The sequence below is a fragment of the Cornus florida genome, unplaced genomic scaffold, assembly GCF_030987335.1.
Source record: "Cornus florida cultivar Cherokee Brave unplaced genomic scaffold, ASM3098733v1 CherokeeBrave_3.0.0_Hap2_Chr06, whole genome shotgun sequence".
NCBI lineage: Eukaryota > Viridiplantae > Streptophyta > Magnoliopsida > Cornales > Cornaceae > Cornus > Cornus florida.
The window spans coordinates 15,565,266-15,583,029 of record NW_026775576.1 but is presented as its reverse complement, the minus strand read 5'-3'; the positions used below and the strand labels follow the sequence as shown (position 1 = coordinate 15,583,029).

The 17,764-nt window shown below is 33.5% G+C and overlaps 1 protein-coding gene across 6 annotated transcripts in view; it reads left to right on the top strand.

Annotated features, from left to right (window-relative positions):
- Positions 1 to 12,358: 12,358 nt before the first annotated feature.
- The window catches only part of LOC132311122 (DNA mismatch repair protein MSH5), a 93,561-nt gene continuing 88,155 nt past the window's right edge, over positions 12,359 to 17,764 (top strand). For 2 of the 6 annotated variants that reach the window (XR_009482855.1, XM_059808863.1), the window contains exons 1-5: positions 12,359 to 12,667; positions 14,853 to 14,884; positions 16,204 to 16,298; positions 16,517 to 16,597; positions 16,674 to 16,746. Coding sequence is in view for 5 of the 6 variants with exons in the window: in XM_059808863.1 (XP_059664846.1) it covers positions 12,632 to 12,667; positions 14,853 to 14,884; positions 16,204 to 16,298; positions 16,517 to 16,597; positions 16,674 to 16,746 (317 nt within the window). In the remaining variant the exon portion in view is untranslated. The remainder of the gene's footprint in view (positions 12,668 to 14,852; positions 14,885 to 16,203; positions 16,299 to 16,516; positions 16,598 to 16,673; positions 16,747 to 17,764) is intronic. The other 4 variants (XM_059808861.1, XM_059808858.1, XM_059808859.1 and 1 more) reach the window with 4 other exon arrangements.

Genomic DNA, 17,764 nt, shown 5'->3' with positions numbered 1-17,764 from the left:
ATGTGGATGAAAATGCCCATACATAGACTATTCACATTCTCATCAAAATTTCTCAATTCTTAAGGCATTTCATGCTTACAATAATCTTTAATTAGTGGTCATAATGTCATGTGATATCAACACATTTCCACAACTTTCTAATACAAATGGTCATAGAAATTATCATATAACACTTTTTTTTCCCCGAATATCACATAACACTTTTTTTTTTCCCCCTGAATATCACATAACACTTTGGATAGCATATTATTCACAATTTGCACAAAATTAAACTATAATAATACATATAACTTAGCAAATTGGAGGAAAATCCAACATACATGAAACCTTAATGTCAACTACACAAATAACATCAAATCAACATACTTGAGATGGGAAAAAAACATGAAATCAACTACAAAACTAAATGACTATGATAATCAGACTACTCTACCTCAATTATGTGTAAAAGCCCCAATTTCTGAAGTCCCCCAAATGAAACTTTGCTCAGCTCAAAATGAAGCTCTCGTCAAGCTCTCCAACTTTGCCTTCTATGGTAAAAAGCAAATCAAAGTGGAAGAAGATGAAATCAAGGCTTGAAACATGTAAAACTTTGGTTTGTATAGAGAGAGAGATATAGAGAAAAAGTGAAGCCACGGCTGGAAAAAGAGGAAAAAATTGTAGAAAATGGCCCTTCATTCAAATTTTTATCTCAATTGTGATGTAAATTAAGAAGTAACTGGTGCGGTCCCCATGTGTAACAATGGCTAAAAAGCCCTCCCATACAATTACAATTATACCACAAATGTATATCTAAACACATATAACACATAGGTATAGACCAAATAATAATTATAAAATGCATCTGGACTCAAAAAGAATTACCGTGCACGAAAAATCCGGCATAGGGCCTGTATGGGACCTCCCGGCTCAAAAATCTGAAAAATGGGAAAATGGACCGCAATGCATTTCTAAGAGTTCTAAACTCAAAGGAATGCCCTAAATAAACTCCGGGACCCACTCAGCACGCTAAACGATGCCTAAAATAAAATATATATGAAAAATAAAAATAAAAAACCAAAAAATATGGAAGGTCACATGACCACACTTTAGCGGGCATGGGCGCAAGTACAAAATAAGCTATGCTAAGGCACGTGTTAGCACATGACACGACTCCTATAAGTGGGGGTACCGGGTGACGTGAGAGACAGCTTTTCAGAAGCCCTATTTCCCTTTATGCACCACTGACATTTCTGCTCAAATTCTTTTCCCTGCCCTTACAACTTTCTTCCCTCAATCTGGTAACTTTTCTAGTCACTCTTGATCCGCTTAGGCTTTTCCAAAGCTCAATTTTCTATACTGCATGAATGATACCTTACACATGCTAGTGTGCAATTAGGGCAAACCTCAAAGAAGGCTAGTGTAATTTACCCTTTTCTTTTTAAAACACAATTTTTATTTTTATTTATTTTTTATTTTTTACAAGGTTGGTGGATATAAAGGCAATAGAGTTAAAATCAGACATGAGAGGTCAACATTACTATTTACTAATGAAATATGAGATGGGGTTTGTAAAAATATCGAACTTTGGAGGATGTCACTGTGATATGGTAGGGCAGGAGTAGGGAGTATTGGCCCGCTCACTAAGAGCATCCATAGCGGGGCTCTTTAAAGCCTAAATCCAGCGAGCATTTGCACTGTAGGCCCTCCAGCGGGCTACCTAAAACAAATGGGGCCCAATAGCGATCGTGGGCCGGCTCGCGGTAATTAGCGAGCCGGCCCGCGATCGGGGTAATTTTTTTTTTGTTTTTTATGGTACCAAAACGGTGCCATTTTGCTGCTTTGGTTTTGTCTCTTTGTGGCAAGTCTTATAACAGTGCGCCAAATAGTGCAGATTTTTTTTAAAAAAAAAAACCTAAAAATAGGTTATTTAGAGATCTTTGTTTTTTGGAAAAAAAATAAAATAAAACTCATTACATAAAAAATATATTGTTTAGGCATTGTTTGTCAAAAAAAAAAAAAAAATTAGGCCAAAAATATATTAAAAAAAACCTTTTCATTTTTTTTTCCCCTTAAAATTTGGTTTATATAAAAAAAAAAAAATTGCTTTAAATTTCAAATGCGTAGGTAAATAGTGTATTTGGCCGTTAAGACACTATTTCTACAATACCAAACAGTGCCTTAACGGCTATAATTTAAAAAAAAAAAAATTAAAAAATTCAAATTTTACCTTCTTTTTTTTTTTTGTTTTTTCCCTTAAAATTTGGTTTTTTTTAAAATTATTTTGCTTTAAATTTTAAATGTGTAGGCCAAATAGTGTATTTGGCCGTTAAGGCGCTGTTTCTACAGTACCAAACAGTGCCTTAACGGCTATAATTTTAAAAAAAAGTTTAAAAATTCAAATTTTTTTAACTTTATTCAAAAAAAAAAAATTAAAATTAAAATTTTTAAAATCTCTTTAAATACCCCAACTCCTACCATCACTCATCACCTCTCTATTTATCTCCCATTCAACTTATTTCTTCTTCTATTTTCTCAATCTTAGCTATTATTTTCAAAGTCATTTCGATTCCATGGATCCTCGGCATTCATATTATTACAACACCCAATTCAACCCATCAAACGATGAGTTTTTGCCATTTGCCGAAGAGAATATCAATTTTTATGGAGGAGATTCTCAATTTCCTTCTCATCAACCACCCCAACCTTCTTATCAACCATCCCAAACTTCTCATCATGATTATGGTTGTAACGACCCGGATTTCTCAACCCGGTGCGTTAGTGATGAACCAGAAATTGACCCGATAACGGACCCGAAATGCAGAAGCGAAAGAAGCCAAATGACCTCAAGAGATGTACGTCATCCCTAAGGCCCCAAAATGACTCTCCATGAAGCTACGGAAACTCAAATGAGCCAAGCAAATGAAGCAAGAATGCCTAACCCGAAAAGAGACGAACTAAGGGCAAAATGGTCATTTCTCACTGAAAAGGGTGCCACCGTGCACACCATTGGAAGGACAACGAAAAATGAACAAAATTAGACTCAAGAATCATCTGATTCTGAGTCCGGGCAGAAAAGATATGAAATTCCAACACCCGATGCGAAAGTTATGAAGCAATGACTTAACATTTTCCAATATTTTCATAATAAACTTTGAAAACAAAAGTGCATAGAAAATGAGATACATGTCATTGGCCTCCAGCCTCATCTCATACATATAAAATACATTGAAAAGAGTGCACTTACGTACACTTTACATATACGAATCAACAAATACAAGTTTAAACAAATAGGGCTACAAGAGGCATTTTATGCTAACACTTGCATAAAATAGAAACTTAGAAACCGTAAGCCATCCAAGGATCAATGGAATCTTCAAATCCTAAGTCATGTACCTGAAATATGCCCCAGTATCGTAGGGGTGAGTAACATAAAGCTACTCGTAGGAGATGAGCATGCATCGACCTAGCATTTTACAATTTTATCACCTTATGGTGAAACATGTTAAAGGGGCTCATGCCACCTAACGTCTATGTCAAGATGAGACCCAGGGAGCATCCTAAGCTACCTAGATCATTTATATCATAATCACATTGTTCATGCAATTCAAACAATATGGAAACGTGTCATACAAGGCAACAAGATATAGATTCTCAAAGTCTTCAACTTAAAATCCAAAATACGAAAACAACAAGTGTGGGTCATGCCACCTAATGTCTATGTTCAAAATGAATCTATAAGGTCATTCCTAAACTACATTTGAACATCAAAACACAAATTATAATATCGATGCAATTTAACCAACAATGGAACTTCTAATACAACGCATGAACATGCTTTCACAAAGCTACATCTTAAGCTCAAAATAGGAAATCAAATAAGGAACAACAAGTTACGATATCATTTAGTTATCAACTTGAAATGAAATACGAAATCAAACAAAGTGGATACTAGGACGTCACGCCGGATCAGACCGACAACATAGTTACTTTAGGGTTACTAGTCCATGGGTAACCTCCCTATATGCGCACTAGACTATATAGAGGGACAATCCCCCGTACTAGAACCAAGTCCAAGCCGTAACCAAACAACGACATCCCCAAGTTTCCAAAATCAACAAATTGTGCAACAACGTATATATATCAACATGTATATACAAGATATCAACTATTTACTAAACACAATCCAAATTTTGGAAACTTATACAATACATGCTCAAAATTCACAACTACTATGGCATGTAAGATGTCAAATACAAAGTGTGCAATTCCTTACACATAGCAACAATATATTCAATCAGGAAAAACATATTCCCATGAATATAAAAGTAACAACTATGTTATCCAATGCTCAAAAGTAATCAAGTGAACATACATCAAATCCAAATCCATGATTTAAATATAGAAACAACTTCCAAAATGCAATTAAATCCATGGAGTAATAAAGTAGAATTTAATTAAACATAAATAGTTAAATTCTCTAAATTTCAAGTTAATCCAAATAACCTCAATTTAATATATATTGAAAGACATGTCATGGTCATCATATATATAACATCAAATGACAAGTTAAGTGATTAAAACACTTAAAACAAAATTAATCAAGCTAATTAATTAATTTCCTCTAAATTTTTAAACAATTTCAAATGCCCTCAATTTAATCTATGTTAGAGAACATGCCAAGGCCTATTTAAATACCACATTACAACTTGATTTAATGCTTGATACAACCATGTCAATTAAACTTTCACTAAAGTTAAATATTAAATAAAAGTTGTAATTCTTAATCCAATGATTCAAATTTAATATATATTAACCAACATATCTAAGCATAATTTCCTAGCATGTTACAATTCAAATCAAAGTTATACATCATCATAAATTTTAAATCTTATACAAAGAAATAAAAATTACTAGCTTTCTAGATTTGATACAAGGCATACATATATGTTGTATAATCATGGCAAACACACAATACAATACACAAATAAACCTAAAACATTCCCTACCTCTATTGGAATGAAAATCCCAATTACTACCGAAATGAAATCGCCCCAAATTTTCGGTCCGCAAAACAGATTTTTCAGCTTGCTACCTTCAACTTGTAAAATTCATAAAAAAATTCAATTCTAAACCAAATTGAATGAATCCAAAGCCCAATGAAAGCTTAAACACTGTAATTTGATAATATCAATTTAGTTTAACAAAATATTTTCCCAATTGAAACAGTTTTGACCCACAACTTTGAAACAAATTCTGCCCAGAAAACACATTTTCAGCCTGTAGGTTCCAACTTTGAAAATTCATGAAAAATTTATTTGACATCCAAATTGGGCAAACCTAATTTATTTTGGAACTAAATATATGAGAGTGTAAAACTGAAAATTTAAGCTATGATCCAATGTCAAAAGGTTAGTGAAATAAATCATCTAAAAATATGTTTTCCAGCTACAATAAAAACATGGACAGCAGATAGTTTTGGATTTTTAAAAAAATTTAGAAATTCTCTAAAATTGTGAAAAAATTCTGAGTAGTGTAAAACCCATGGGGAAAGTTCCAGTAAAAATTTCAAGGCAATTGAAGTAACACAGCTCCATATAAAAATTCATTTTCGGACCAAAAAGGAAAAGCTTCAAATTTCCAGCAACTAGCTTGCAACTTCAAAAATTCATAACTAATTCATTTTAAATCCAAATTACATGAAACCAAAACTAAATGAAAGCTAATTGAGTATATTTTCATATTCTATATTTAATGTAACAAGATTAATTTCAAGTTAAAACAGTTTAAGGGCAAAATACAAGTCCTTCTCTTCCATGCATGTAAAACACTCAATAATGACATAAAAATACTTCAAAATAATAGATCAATACCTCACTAGAGAATTGAATCTCTAGATACCAAAGCAAAACTAGGAGTTAGGCTAATCCTAAGCCAACAAGTGGGTGAATCCTCACCCTCCAAATGTCATCATCCATTGCATTAAAGTGTTTCCACACAAATGTCAACAAGTGGACCAATGAAAGTGTGACACTTGTCACACTTTTCAAAAATTACAAAAAGGTCCTTTTTGAAAATATCTTCTAAATTTAATTACAAAATGGTCCTCAAGATTAAAATAATTAATTTATTTAATTACACTAAAACCCCACAAGTTAGAATAATTACACTAAAGTATGCATTAATGCCCCTTTATGAAAGAAGTAAGCAATCAACATACTTTTCTAGAAAAGTAAAAATACCACTATCATGGAAATCAAATATCATGAATGCATACAAAACCGGAATCAAATCCGAGCACAAAAAGTGAGGTTGTGCAAGAAAAAAGGATAAACGAGAAAAAGACAAAATGTGAATAGTGTTTGGAAAAATAAAATATGGAAATGACACAATTCCCAAAGGAAGTTGTAAATCCAAGGAAAAGAGTCTCAGAAATCATTCCAGAGTACTCGAGACGACATCAAGTGATAAAAAACCGAACCCAAAAAGGAAAAGACAACGGAAAAAAAATATCCGTTAAAATCTGAGAAAAAGAAAATGAAGAAAAATGACTAGGTCATTACAGTGGTACTAGTATTCCACAATCAAGTAACTCAAAACCCCTGCCAAAACAACCGGTTACCCGACCTACTAATTGGACCAGGGCTGAAGATGAGGCTTTATGTTGGGCATGGATGTCCATTACCTTTGATGCGATTATGGGGGCAGACCAAAGTAAGAAGAATTTATGGGAGCGAATTCTGGAATAATATAAACAACATATTAGTGTTCCAACTGAGCGAAATTATGGAGGTTTGATGAATCGTTGGTTGGTGATGCAACAAAAAATCAGCAAATTTTTCGGCTGCATGACTACCATAGAAATGAATCGTCCCAGCGGCTTCAGCAATGATGATATGGTGAGTTATTTATTGTTTAAATATAACTCGTAAATAATTTAAATAGTCAGCTTTTAATTTTTTGTTAATTTTTTTCGTATAGATGATAGCAATTAAAGACCTGTTTCATAGCCAAACAGGTGATGAATTTAAGTTAGAAAGTTGCTGGGAGATCTTGAAGCATAACAATAAATGGAATTCACATTGTACCGAACAAGTAGGAAAAGGAAAAAAGAAAAAAGGGCCGAAGAAGAGGAGTGGATTTGACTTTGACATTAATGAGTCTGTTGGGCACTCATTACCATCTACTCCGTCAAGTCATGCAGTCATGACAGATGGAGCTTTAACTGAAGAATCACCACACATAGGGGAAAATGATTCCCCCGATGTGGAAGAATATCAACTACAAAGACCAGCAGGAAGAAAAGCGGCGAAGCAGTGTCGAGCAAAAATTAATTCAGAGAATGAATTGGAAATTTCATTTGTTTCGAAATTTAATAATATCACCACCCGTTTTTAGAGTCGTCAAGAAAAAATGCAGGATGCCCAAGTGGCACGAGAGGTAAGAAAAATGGAGAAAGAGAAAACAAGGCAGCTAGAGATTAAAGAGAAACAGAGACTTGATGTGACGGCCTTTGTTTTTAGGCCAGTGCGTCCTAAGACAAACCTAACGTAAATCCAATGATGAATCCATAATGCGGAAGCAAAAGGTGTAACAATGGTCTCTAGGAATACAACACATTTATAAAACACCAATGTCGTTCGCAATGAGGTCACAAAACCCAATGAAAACGAATGCAGAAACGACGTCTCAAAAACGGACAAGAATGAACCTAGAGGCAAAATGGCCATCTCTGAAAATATAGATTCAGATACTACTGAGCACACCGTTGGAGAGATAATAAAAAAAACCAATCAAGATGGACTCAAGAATCGCATGATTCGGAATCCGGACAAAGGAGAAACGACAAAACGACGAAAAACAGGCATACAAAGTAAAAAGGGTAAACTGGTAATTATCCAAAAAGATCCAAGTGCAACTGAGCACACCGTTGGAAATACAGAAAAAAAATAGTCAAGTTCAAAAAATTATTCACTCGATTTGGAGTCCGGACGAGGGAGAAAGGTCAAAAACAATAAGAGGGTCAACACAGCTACAGTGCTGCTGACCCACTGCTGCTACAACTGAGAGTAAAAAGGGGCATCTAAACAGACTTTTTTGGAAAAACTCAAAGAAGAAACCCCCTCCTAAATCGAGTTTTCTACTCTGATTCATGGATGGAAACAAAAAAAAAAAAATGCATTGCAAAATGCCCAGAATGCCCCCAAGAAAATCAAGTCAAGAGGGTGAAAATCAGTCCTAGCTACTGCCCAAGAAAAGGAAATGTGGCTTCGGGAGGTTTTTAAATTGCCTAAATTGAAAATGCAGTCTTAAATATACCCACAAGACCCCAGGAAGTTTCGGATTGGTCATCACACTTTTCAAAAATAAGTCGATGAATAGTACCCAGTACACTTGTATTAAAAATCAACAAAAACCTGGTAGCAAGGATTTTTCGGAAAAAAAAAAGGGTTTTTAAGGGCCAAAATGATGTTTTCTGGAAAAACATAAAGAAGAAACCTCTCCGAAGTCGAGTTTTCTACCTAACCACGTGAGCGAAAATGACAAAAACACATTTTGAAATACCCGAAATGCCCCTGGAACAGAATAGGGTAAAAACTCAAAAAAATGCAACCTTAAATTTTTGTTTCATCAAGAAGGGTATTGTTTACCAATGTGAACATTTAAGTATATGTAATATTATAAAGTAAACGTACTACAATGTCCTACGACCTCATGACATGTTGTATGTAAAATATGACCCTTCAATGCATGAAATCTCCTAACTTCCATAAGCAACAATGAAGTTAAAAATTTGCATACATATCACATAAGTGTCTTTGGCCCTTGGCCTCATTACATACAAGTCAAATACATTGCATAGAGTGTACTTATGTACACATTACATAAATGGAATCAAATATATACATTTTGACAAATAAGGCTATAAATGACATTTCAAGCCAACATTTATAAAAATTAAAATCTTCAAGTCTACAATCATCTAAGCAATGATGAACATCACGAACCAAGTCTTCGTACCTAAATAAAACCCCTAGTAACTTCGGGGTGAGTAAACAAGTTTACTCGTATGGAATGAACATACATCGACTTGATTTCTTTATAGATTTTTACATTAACTTGAACAATACAAAAGGGTTATGCCACCTAACGTCTATGTCGAAGTGAGACTCAGGGAGCATCCTAAGCTACCTTAGAGTATTTCTGGCATAAATCACATCCTTCATGCAATTCTAAACAATATAAGAACATGTTATTCAAAGCAACAAAATATAGATTCTCAAAGCCATCAACTTGAAATCTAAAATATGAATCAACTAAGATGGTTCATGCCACCTAGCATGTATGTTCCAAATGAGTCTAAGGAATCGTCCTAGGCTACATTAGAACAACAAAACATAAATCACAATACCAATGCAATTTAACCAACATTAGAACTTCCAATACAACACATAAAGCACGAATTCTCAAAGTTAACATCTTGTAACTTAAAATAGGAAATCATATAAGGAACAACAAATTACAACATCATCTAGTTATCAACTTGAAAAGAATTGCGAAATCAACAAGGTGGATACTTGGACATCACGCCGGATCAGACCGACACCAAAGTTACTTTAGGGTTACTAGCCCACGGGTAACCGCCCTATGTGCGCACTAGACTATAGGAGGACATTCCCCCGTACTAGAACCATATCCTAGCTGTAGCCCAACAACGACATCCCAAGTTTTCAAAATTAACAAGTTGTGTAACAACGTATATATCAACATGTATATACAAAATAATCAACTATCAACCACGCACAACCAAATTTGTAAACACATACAATACATGCTTTAAGTCCACCACTACTATAGCATGAAAGATGTCAAAAATAAAGTATGCAACTCATTATACAAGATAACAGTATATTCCATAAAGAAAACATGATCTTATGAATATAAATATAACAACAATATTACTCAATGCTCTAAACATAACCAAGTGAATATACAACAAGTCTAAGTCCATGATTTGAATATAGAAACAACTTCTAAAGCACAATTAGGTCCATGGAGCCATTAGATAGAATTTAATTAAACAAAAATCATTAAATTCTCTATATTTCAAACCAATATCAAATAACCTCAAATTTTTATATGTTAAACAATATAGCATGTTCATTACATATATCAAATCAAAAGAGCAAAATAAACAAGACATCATCATGTAGAATTTAATTAATTTAAATTAATTAAATCTTTAATTTTCAAAAGTTATTCAAATAATCCCAAATTAATATATAACAAGGATTAAGTCATGATAATCACTAATATCAAGTCAAAACTTAATTACATCAATGGAGTAATTAAATAAACTTCAATTACATAAAACTTAAATAAATCTCTAGATTTCAAAAGTTGTTCAAATTATCTCAAATTAATATATATCAAGCACTAAGTCATGGTCACACCATATATCAAATCTAAAATGGAATACAAACAAAACACAATTTACTAGAATTTAAATCAAATTAAATCCATTTAATTTCTAGATTTGAAAATTCATTTAAATCATCCCAATTTAATATATTCCAAAGATCAAGCTATGGCCATGCCATAAACCAAGTCTAAAATGAGTTATAAGCAACTATGATACATCATTTATTTCTCAAATTGACAAAAGAACATGCTTACAACTTATATATTCATACAAAAGCAAATAAAGCTACTTAGAAAATAAATTATAACACCCCCTACCTCATAAGAGGATTGTTTCTCTTGAATCCAAGGCTAGTAAACACAAAATGGTAAACCCTTCTAGGATTATGAAGAGGAAGATGAGGGGAACAAAAAGTATTCCCAAAGTCAAGCTTGGAAATCAATGGAAGGCCCTCAAAATCAAGGTCAAAGCTTAAGGCTTCAAGTTCCATCCATGGAGGCTAGGGCTTTCTTTACAAGAGAGGGAGGAGGTCAACACACATAAGTCTTGGTCAATTGCACAAAAACCCTTCTTTAAAACCATAATCCCAAAGTGGCCCAAAATTAATTGCAAGACTTAATTTGGAGCATACACTTGTCACTTATTCAAGCATCCATTGTAGGCTTAATCCTAAGCCTACACTTGTCAACCATCCAAGCCAGCAAGTGCACCTATCCTAGGTCAACAAGTGGTTCAATCTCCACCCTCCACGTGTCATGATCCAAGGTATCAAAATGTCCCCACACAAATGTCAACAAGTGGACCAATGAGAGTGTGACACTTGTCACACTTTTTCGAAAATTGCAAAAAGGTCATTTTCCAAAATATCTTCTAAATTAAATTGCAAAATGGTCCCCAAGACGAAAAATAATTACTTTATTTAATTACACTAAAACCCTATAAGTTAAGAATATTACAAAAAAAGTTATGCATCCATACCCTTTACAAGAATAATAAACACTTATCATACTTTTCTACAAAAGTGAGAATATAGATATCATGGAAACTAAATACTATGGGTGCATGCAAAGCCGAAATCAAATCCGAGCACAAAAAGTAAGGTTATGCAAAGAAAAATAACAAACGGGAAAAAGACAAAATATGAATAGTGTCACGAAAGTAAAAATGTGAAAATGACTCGATCCTCAAAGAAAGTTATCAATCCCAAGGAAAAAGTCTCAGAAACCATTTTCGAGCACTCGATATGACACTAAGTGATGGGAAACCAAACACAGAAGAGAAAAGATAACGGAAAAAATTTATCCAAATTTGATAAAAAAGAAAAGGAATGAAAATGACCGGGTCATTACACTTGAAGAGAAGGAACTCATGTTAATAGATCCAAATTCGGCACCAACAGAAACGGGGAAAGCTTGGATTATTGCACGACAAAATGAGATATTGGCATCTTTGAATTCATGGTCCACTCCAAAGTTCCCATAGGATTTTGTAATTCTTGTCTATTTATTTTCTTATTCTAATTTACGATATTGTATTGTTTAAGTTATTTTTTTTGTTTTGTTTAATTTGTTTTTATTTTATTTTATTTTATTTTATCCATAATGGACAATATATTGTTTCAAGTTCTAATATCAATCATAGTTTTTTTTAATAATTTACAAAAATATTGTTCAATTGAAAAATATTACTATTGAGAAAATATAGCCGTTAAAAATATAGCCGTTTAGGAAAAGTAAAAAAAAAAAAAAAATTAATTTTATTTTTTTATTATTATTTTTTTTGGAGAGCAAAAATTCGGAGAGGCTGATAGAGTGCATGTTTTTTGAGGTAAAACTGCTAACAGGACTCTTAGAATTGTTGATGTAGTTCTTAGAAAAGTTAATGTGGCTTTTTCAGAGAGCTCAAAAATTCGGAGAGCTAGTGCAGATAGCCTTACACAAGTGACATGGTCGCACGCACTTTAAATTTGCGGTGTGACATTTCGTTCACTGTAGAAGTAGAGGCCTCTTATTTGCTTACCGCCATTTTCATCATAAGCGGAGCGTGGTATGCTCACAATCATCAGGCCAGGCCACACAAGGAGATTTGCTTTACCGATTTCTCTTTCCCTCCCTCTCTCTCTCTCTCTCTCTCTATATATATATATATATATATATATATATATATATACATACACACACATATATTCCTCTCACTACATCTCTCTCTCTAAGATTGGAGCACGTAAAGATGGAGGAAGTCGACGAAACTGAAGCAGTACCTCAGGTGAACTTTAGATCTTCGCTTCGATTTCGATTTCGATTTCCTTTGCACTTTGCTTTTACTGTAATGCGACAAACATTCCACATTATGTACCTAAATGACCTTGATAGCAATGCACACGCTCACATATACTTTGAATCGTTCTTTCAATGGCATAAATTTATCATCTCTAATCCAGAGATTAACTTTTGAGCTCACATATATTCATTTTCAATATATATATATTTTTCTCTTTCTGACATATGATCACTCTGTTTGGTTGCTGAGAAAATGGAGGAAAATCACATATAAGGAAGTTCTATTTCTTTTTATTTTTTACTGTATTGATATGCCAAAAATAATGAGAAAGACAAAGAAATGCTTAACTTAACCTAGCAAGATTGTTTGTAGTAGGATCAATTGAGTGGAGGCTTTGTGTTTCATATCCTAATTAATGAAAAAAAAAAATTAAGATTCAATATTTTGATCTCCTACCAATTTCTAAGTTTTTTATGCAACTAAAAGGAGCGGTAATGTGGAGTTGTGGACTTGTTTAGTTTCACTTGAAGCTTTCACGGTATAATTTTGGGAGTGGAACTTATAAGATGAAAAATAACAGGGGCAGTGGACCGGTGGTGTATGCAGAAATGCAACAGCAGATGTAGTTCTTATTTTATTTTATTTTTTCTGTTTTGGTTTCTCAATGTTGTTCTGAGCGTTTTGTTTAAACGAATCTACTCTAATTTAATAATTGAAATGATATTCTATTTCTCGTAGTTTTTTCTTTTTCTTTTTATGGGGGGTGGGTGGGAGAGGGAGGTGGGGTTCATCAAATTATAGTTGCAGTGTGGGACAATACACAAAGATACACCATATACAAGGTTTAGGAAATCTAAAAAATTATAAATAATGGAAATTACAAAAATGGTTAAACAAAATAAAGTAATATGTTATCTAAAAGATGTAACACTGTTTATACTATTAACAAAAGCATTAGTGAGTCTGCTGCAAAATTACATAACATTACATGATAAATATTCAATACAATCCAATATATATATATATATATATGCAATAAATTCATCATCTCCAACATTATCCTCTTACCCCATTATGCTCCTCTATATCATTGTATTCTTATTGTTGCTGAGCATTCATTGTGTGGTCCAAGTAGAAGCTTATTTAGAAGTAGAAATTTATTAAATGCTTGTTAAATTCTCTCATATTTTTCATAATATTTATAATCTTGATATTGGTAATTGAATAGATATCACTTTTTTTATAGTATGGCTTTACATGTCCAAGATGATTTGTTCAACTCGTACTGGTATTGAACAAGTATCTCGATTTGTCACTCGATACATACTAATACGATGCCATTTGGATTAGTTATGGTATTACGTATGGTAATCGGATTGGAAGCCAGAAATTCATATTGCTATTGGATGATATGTCTCTGTACCGACTATATCTGGAACCATGAGAGAGAGAAGAACGAATAACTTATATAATTGTCGTGGAGCTCTGTCTATTATCTGTTGTGATTTGAGTGAGACCTTGCCACTTTTATCACTTCAATTCCCAAACATAGAAGTATTGGGAACGTCTTAAGTATAAGCTGGAGATAATGGAGGCTAATCCAGAGACAAAGAGAGCACTGATAGTACTAGTAAATCTTATTTTAAGTCATCAGATTGAAAGATTTAATAATATTATCCAATTTACTAGGAAGTTTGTATTTATTTGCATTTGGGGCTAACTTAAGCTGCTGCTACCTACTGATTACTGCTTAAATGAGGAAAACTGATACTAGTTCCTTAACTGCTTAGAAACTCTCACAGGCACTTTTTGTTCATTTACTGCTCCCTCCATACAAAATCTACAAATTAAGTTGGTATTTGAAGTAATGTAGTGTTGTGTTAAGCCACAAAGGCAAGCTCCAGATGAATTGACTTATAGAACCAACTCAAACTGCTATTTGGAGCACAAGCCTGCACCTGCAAAGTTTCTCATCATAATAACCTTCAAAGAGTATTGTTATGTTCTATTCAATTACTTTTTTCAAAAGTTAGAGAACTTACAATAATTGTCATCAAAACTAAGATATACTTTTTTTTTTGGTGGTTATGTTGTGTAACATAATCTGTATCTTGTACATATAATGTGCTTCTACCTTTCATACACTTTAATTTGTTGGCCTTATATGCAGGTCTATATGGCTTGTGTTGTGCATGGTCATCGGTGAGTTTCATATGACCATTACTATTTTTCTGTAACTTTTCTCAGCATAATTATGTTTTAATTGTTAAAGAAAAGTTAAAAATAATATCTGAGAATGTAATTGGTGATGATGAGATGGGGTTGTGTGAAGATTGGTGCTTTGATGGAAATCTTTGGAAAAATAAATGTCCAAAACTGATCCTACAGATTTATAGGTTAACTATGTCATAGAAAACCATTGCTGGTATTGGAGTTTTGCTCTGCTGCAGTCTTCAGTAGTCTTTCTACCTGTTTTTTAGCCTCTCCATCTTGTCTTGCTTGCTTCTGTTAAATTTCTATTGTGCTTTATTGCTTTCTGTGACGCTTGTTAGATTTTGTTGTTTTGGGATTTCCTCTTTTGTTTGTTTGGAGTTGTAGCTTTGGCTTTGTCTAGGGATATGTCCCTTTAGCTTGTGTACTATGTTTCACTCTAATAAATTTATCTGATGTACCAATTTTTATTTTTATTTTTTAAATTGTTATGGAAAACAATTGTCATCTAGTGAAACCAAATTAGGCAACTGTAGTCTTTATGGTAAGCTATCTTGTAACATGTAATTTGTGCTAGATTACTGAAACATTTATTGACATCTGAAAGCTTCTTATACTTTCTTTAATGCATTAGTTATTGGAACCCAAACCCCATCCCCAACCTTCTAAGATATTCAGATGAATGGGAAGTTAGATTAAGGGAATAATTCTAGAAATTGAGGGATGTTGTTGATTTAATTGGAATTCCTCATGAAAAAGTTGGAATGTATTTTTGACATTTTGGGAAGGTGGACTGAATAGAACAGACCCTTCTAACTGTTCCTTTTACTGTTTTACCATTAGCAATCAGGAAGTGGTTTTTTCGATAATTAGCAATCACAAAGTGTTGCTTGTGAAAACTCCACACATCTATTGTTTAAATAGAAATTGGTGCAAACGATATGTTCATTCGCTTCTCTAACTCTTAGTTACCCCTTTTGACATAGATTATGCTCTCTCTCTCTTGTTCAAGCCATGACAACCACTGGTGTGGAGATAGTTATCAGTCTCCTTTTCTCTTTATCTGAATCTTTGGATGACTTATGATACATGTGCCTAGTGAAATACCTTCATAATGCAGTTCAAGTGATGGGACTTCAAAATCAAGTTACCCAACCTATTTGAATCTAGATGCTTTTACTTTTAAATACTACTGGAAGGTCAATATAATTTCTCATAACAGATAGGATATGGTCTTACATATTATCTCTCATAGATTTAACGTTTTATTTGATTAAAAAATAAATGGATTTGAAAACTTTTGTTGTCAGAGTTGGAGTTTCTTATTATGATTCCAGTATTCGCCAACTCTATGTGATGGAAGTTTGGGAAGATGGTAGTGGGGATTTCCCCCTGCTTGATATGGGTACGAGTTTCTTATCTCTTTGGTAGGGAATGAATTCAATTTCATATGGTTTTACCAATTTATCATTGTGTCCTGAGATTTGAAATAAAGGTCTTTGGTTTGACCACATAATTTAGCCTTTTACATTTGTGTTTCTCTTTGTATCATATTTACACTGCCATATGGCATTCATTTTCGTTTATCTTATTATACAAAATTATTGACTTACTACGGTTCAGTAAAATATCAAGCCGTGCCCCTGATCATTTATACAAGCACTAAAAGTGAAGAATCCTTTTTGACTGCTTTACAACGACATGGTATGCTTCTCAACACGTTGTTTGACTTGTTTAACTATCAGCTTGTGGGTTTTGATTACTTTTTGAAGTGATGCAGATGGAACAAGTGAGGGTCCTGCCGTGAAGCTTATGAAAAGTTCAATATTCAGCTTTGAGCAAGCATGGCACAGGTATAAAAGCATTAGCAAAATATTGTACCGATTTTTTTCTTTTCATTTCCTTTTTTCTATTCCTGTATATACTGAATGTGCTTTGTAGTTAACTCCTCCTCATCGTCCTCCTGGCTTTAATCCCATACGAATGGGGTCGGCACTTTGGAGTTAACTCTCTAGATCTAATAGTTGTACTGGACATTCTTAACAAAGTGTTCAATAAATGTTTTGATAATGATATGATCATTCAATATTGTTTGTAGACTCGACAGATCTTGGAAGAGATTTTCCTTGTTTCTTTCACATGGTAATCTGAACTGAAGTTGATTCTTTGAGACTTCAACAAATGTGTCTTGTTCAAATGATCATAATAACAAGAAAACACAAACAATTTGCATGTTTTTTTCCATCACATAACTGGCAGATTCTTCTTCCCTCCTGCTTAAATGAGGAAAGTTCTTTCTTGTTCAAAAGTATAATTTGATTGACATTCTACTGATGCTTGGACAGACAGGTATCTGTGTGCTTTACTTTTCCTTAAACATCATATGATACAATACTTCTAGTCAATAGTCTGTGTGGTGCATATGCACTGGAACTTACCTAAAAGATGTCCAATTTACCTTAAAAATATCAATATTTTTTACTTGGATGTCATGATCACCTCCCCACTTTGATTGATTGATATCTATTATTGTCATGATCCAAATCCTTAGAATCTGATTCGTGATAAAAAGGAAACAAGCCAGGCTCTACAACCTACCCTCCTTAGAGAGGTTTCGTCCCCGAAATCTACCTTCCTTAAGGAGATACCACCCTGAATAAGGATTATTTCACATTAGGTTCCACACTTGGGGCTTGCGTGAGGGCCCGGTTTGTGTCCTTTCCCGTTCATGATTCGGATCCTTTGGATTTGGGTCGTGGCAATTATTGTTTTGAAGGTTGGTGGTAAACCGGTAAAACTAGATTCTTGATACAAGAACAACAAATACAACAAAGACCAAGCCTTTTCCCAATTACTTGGGGTCGTCTACGT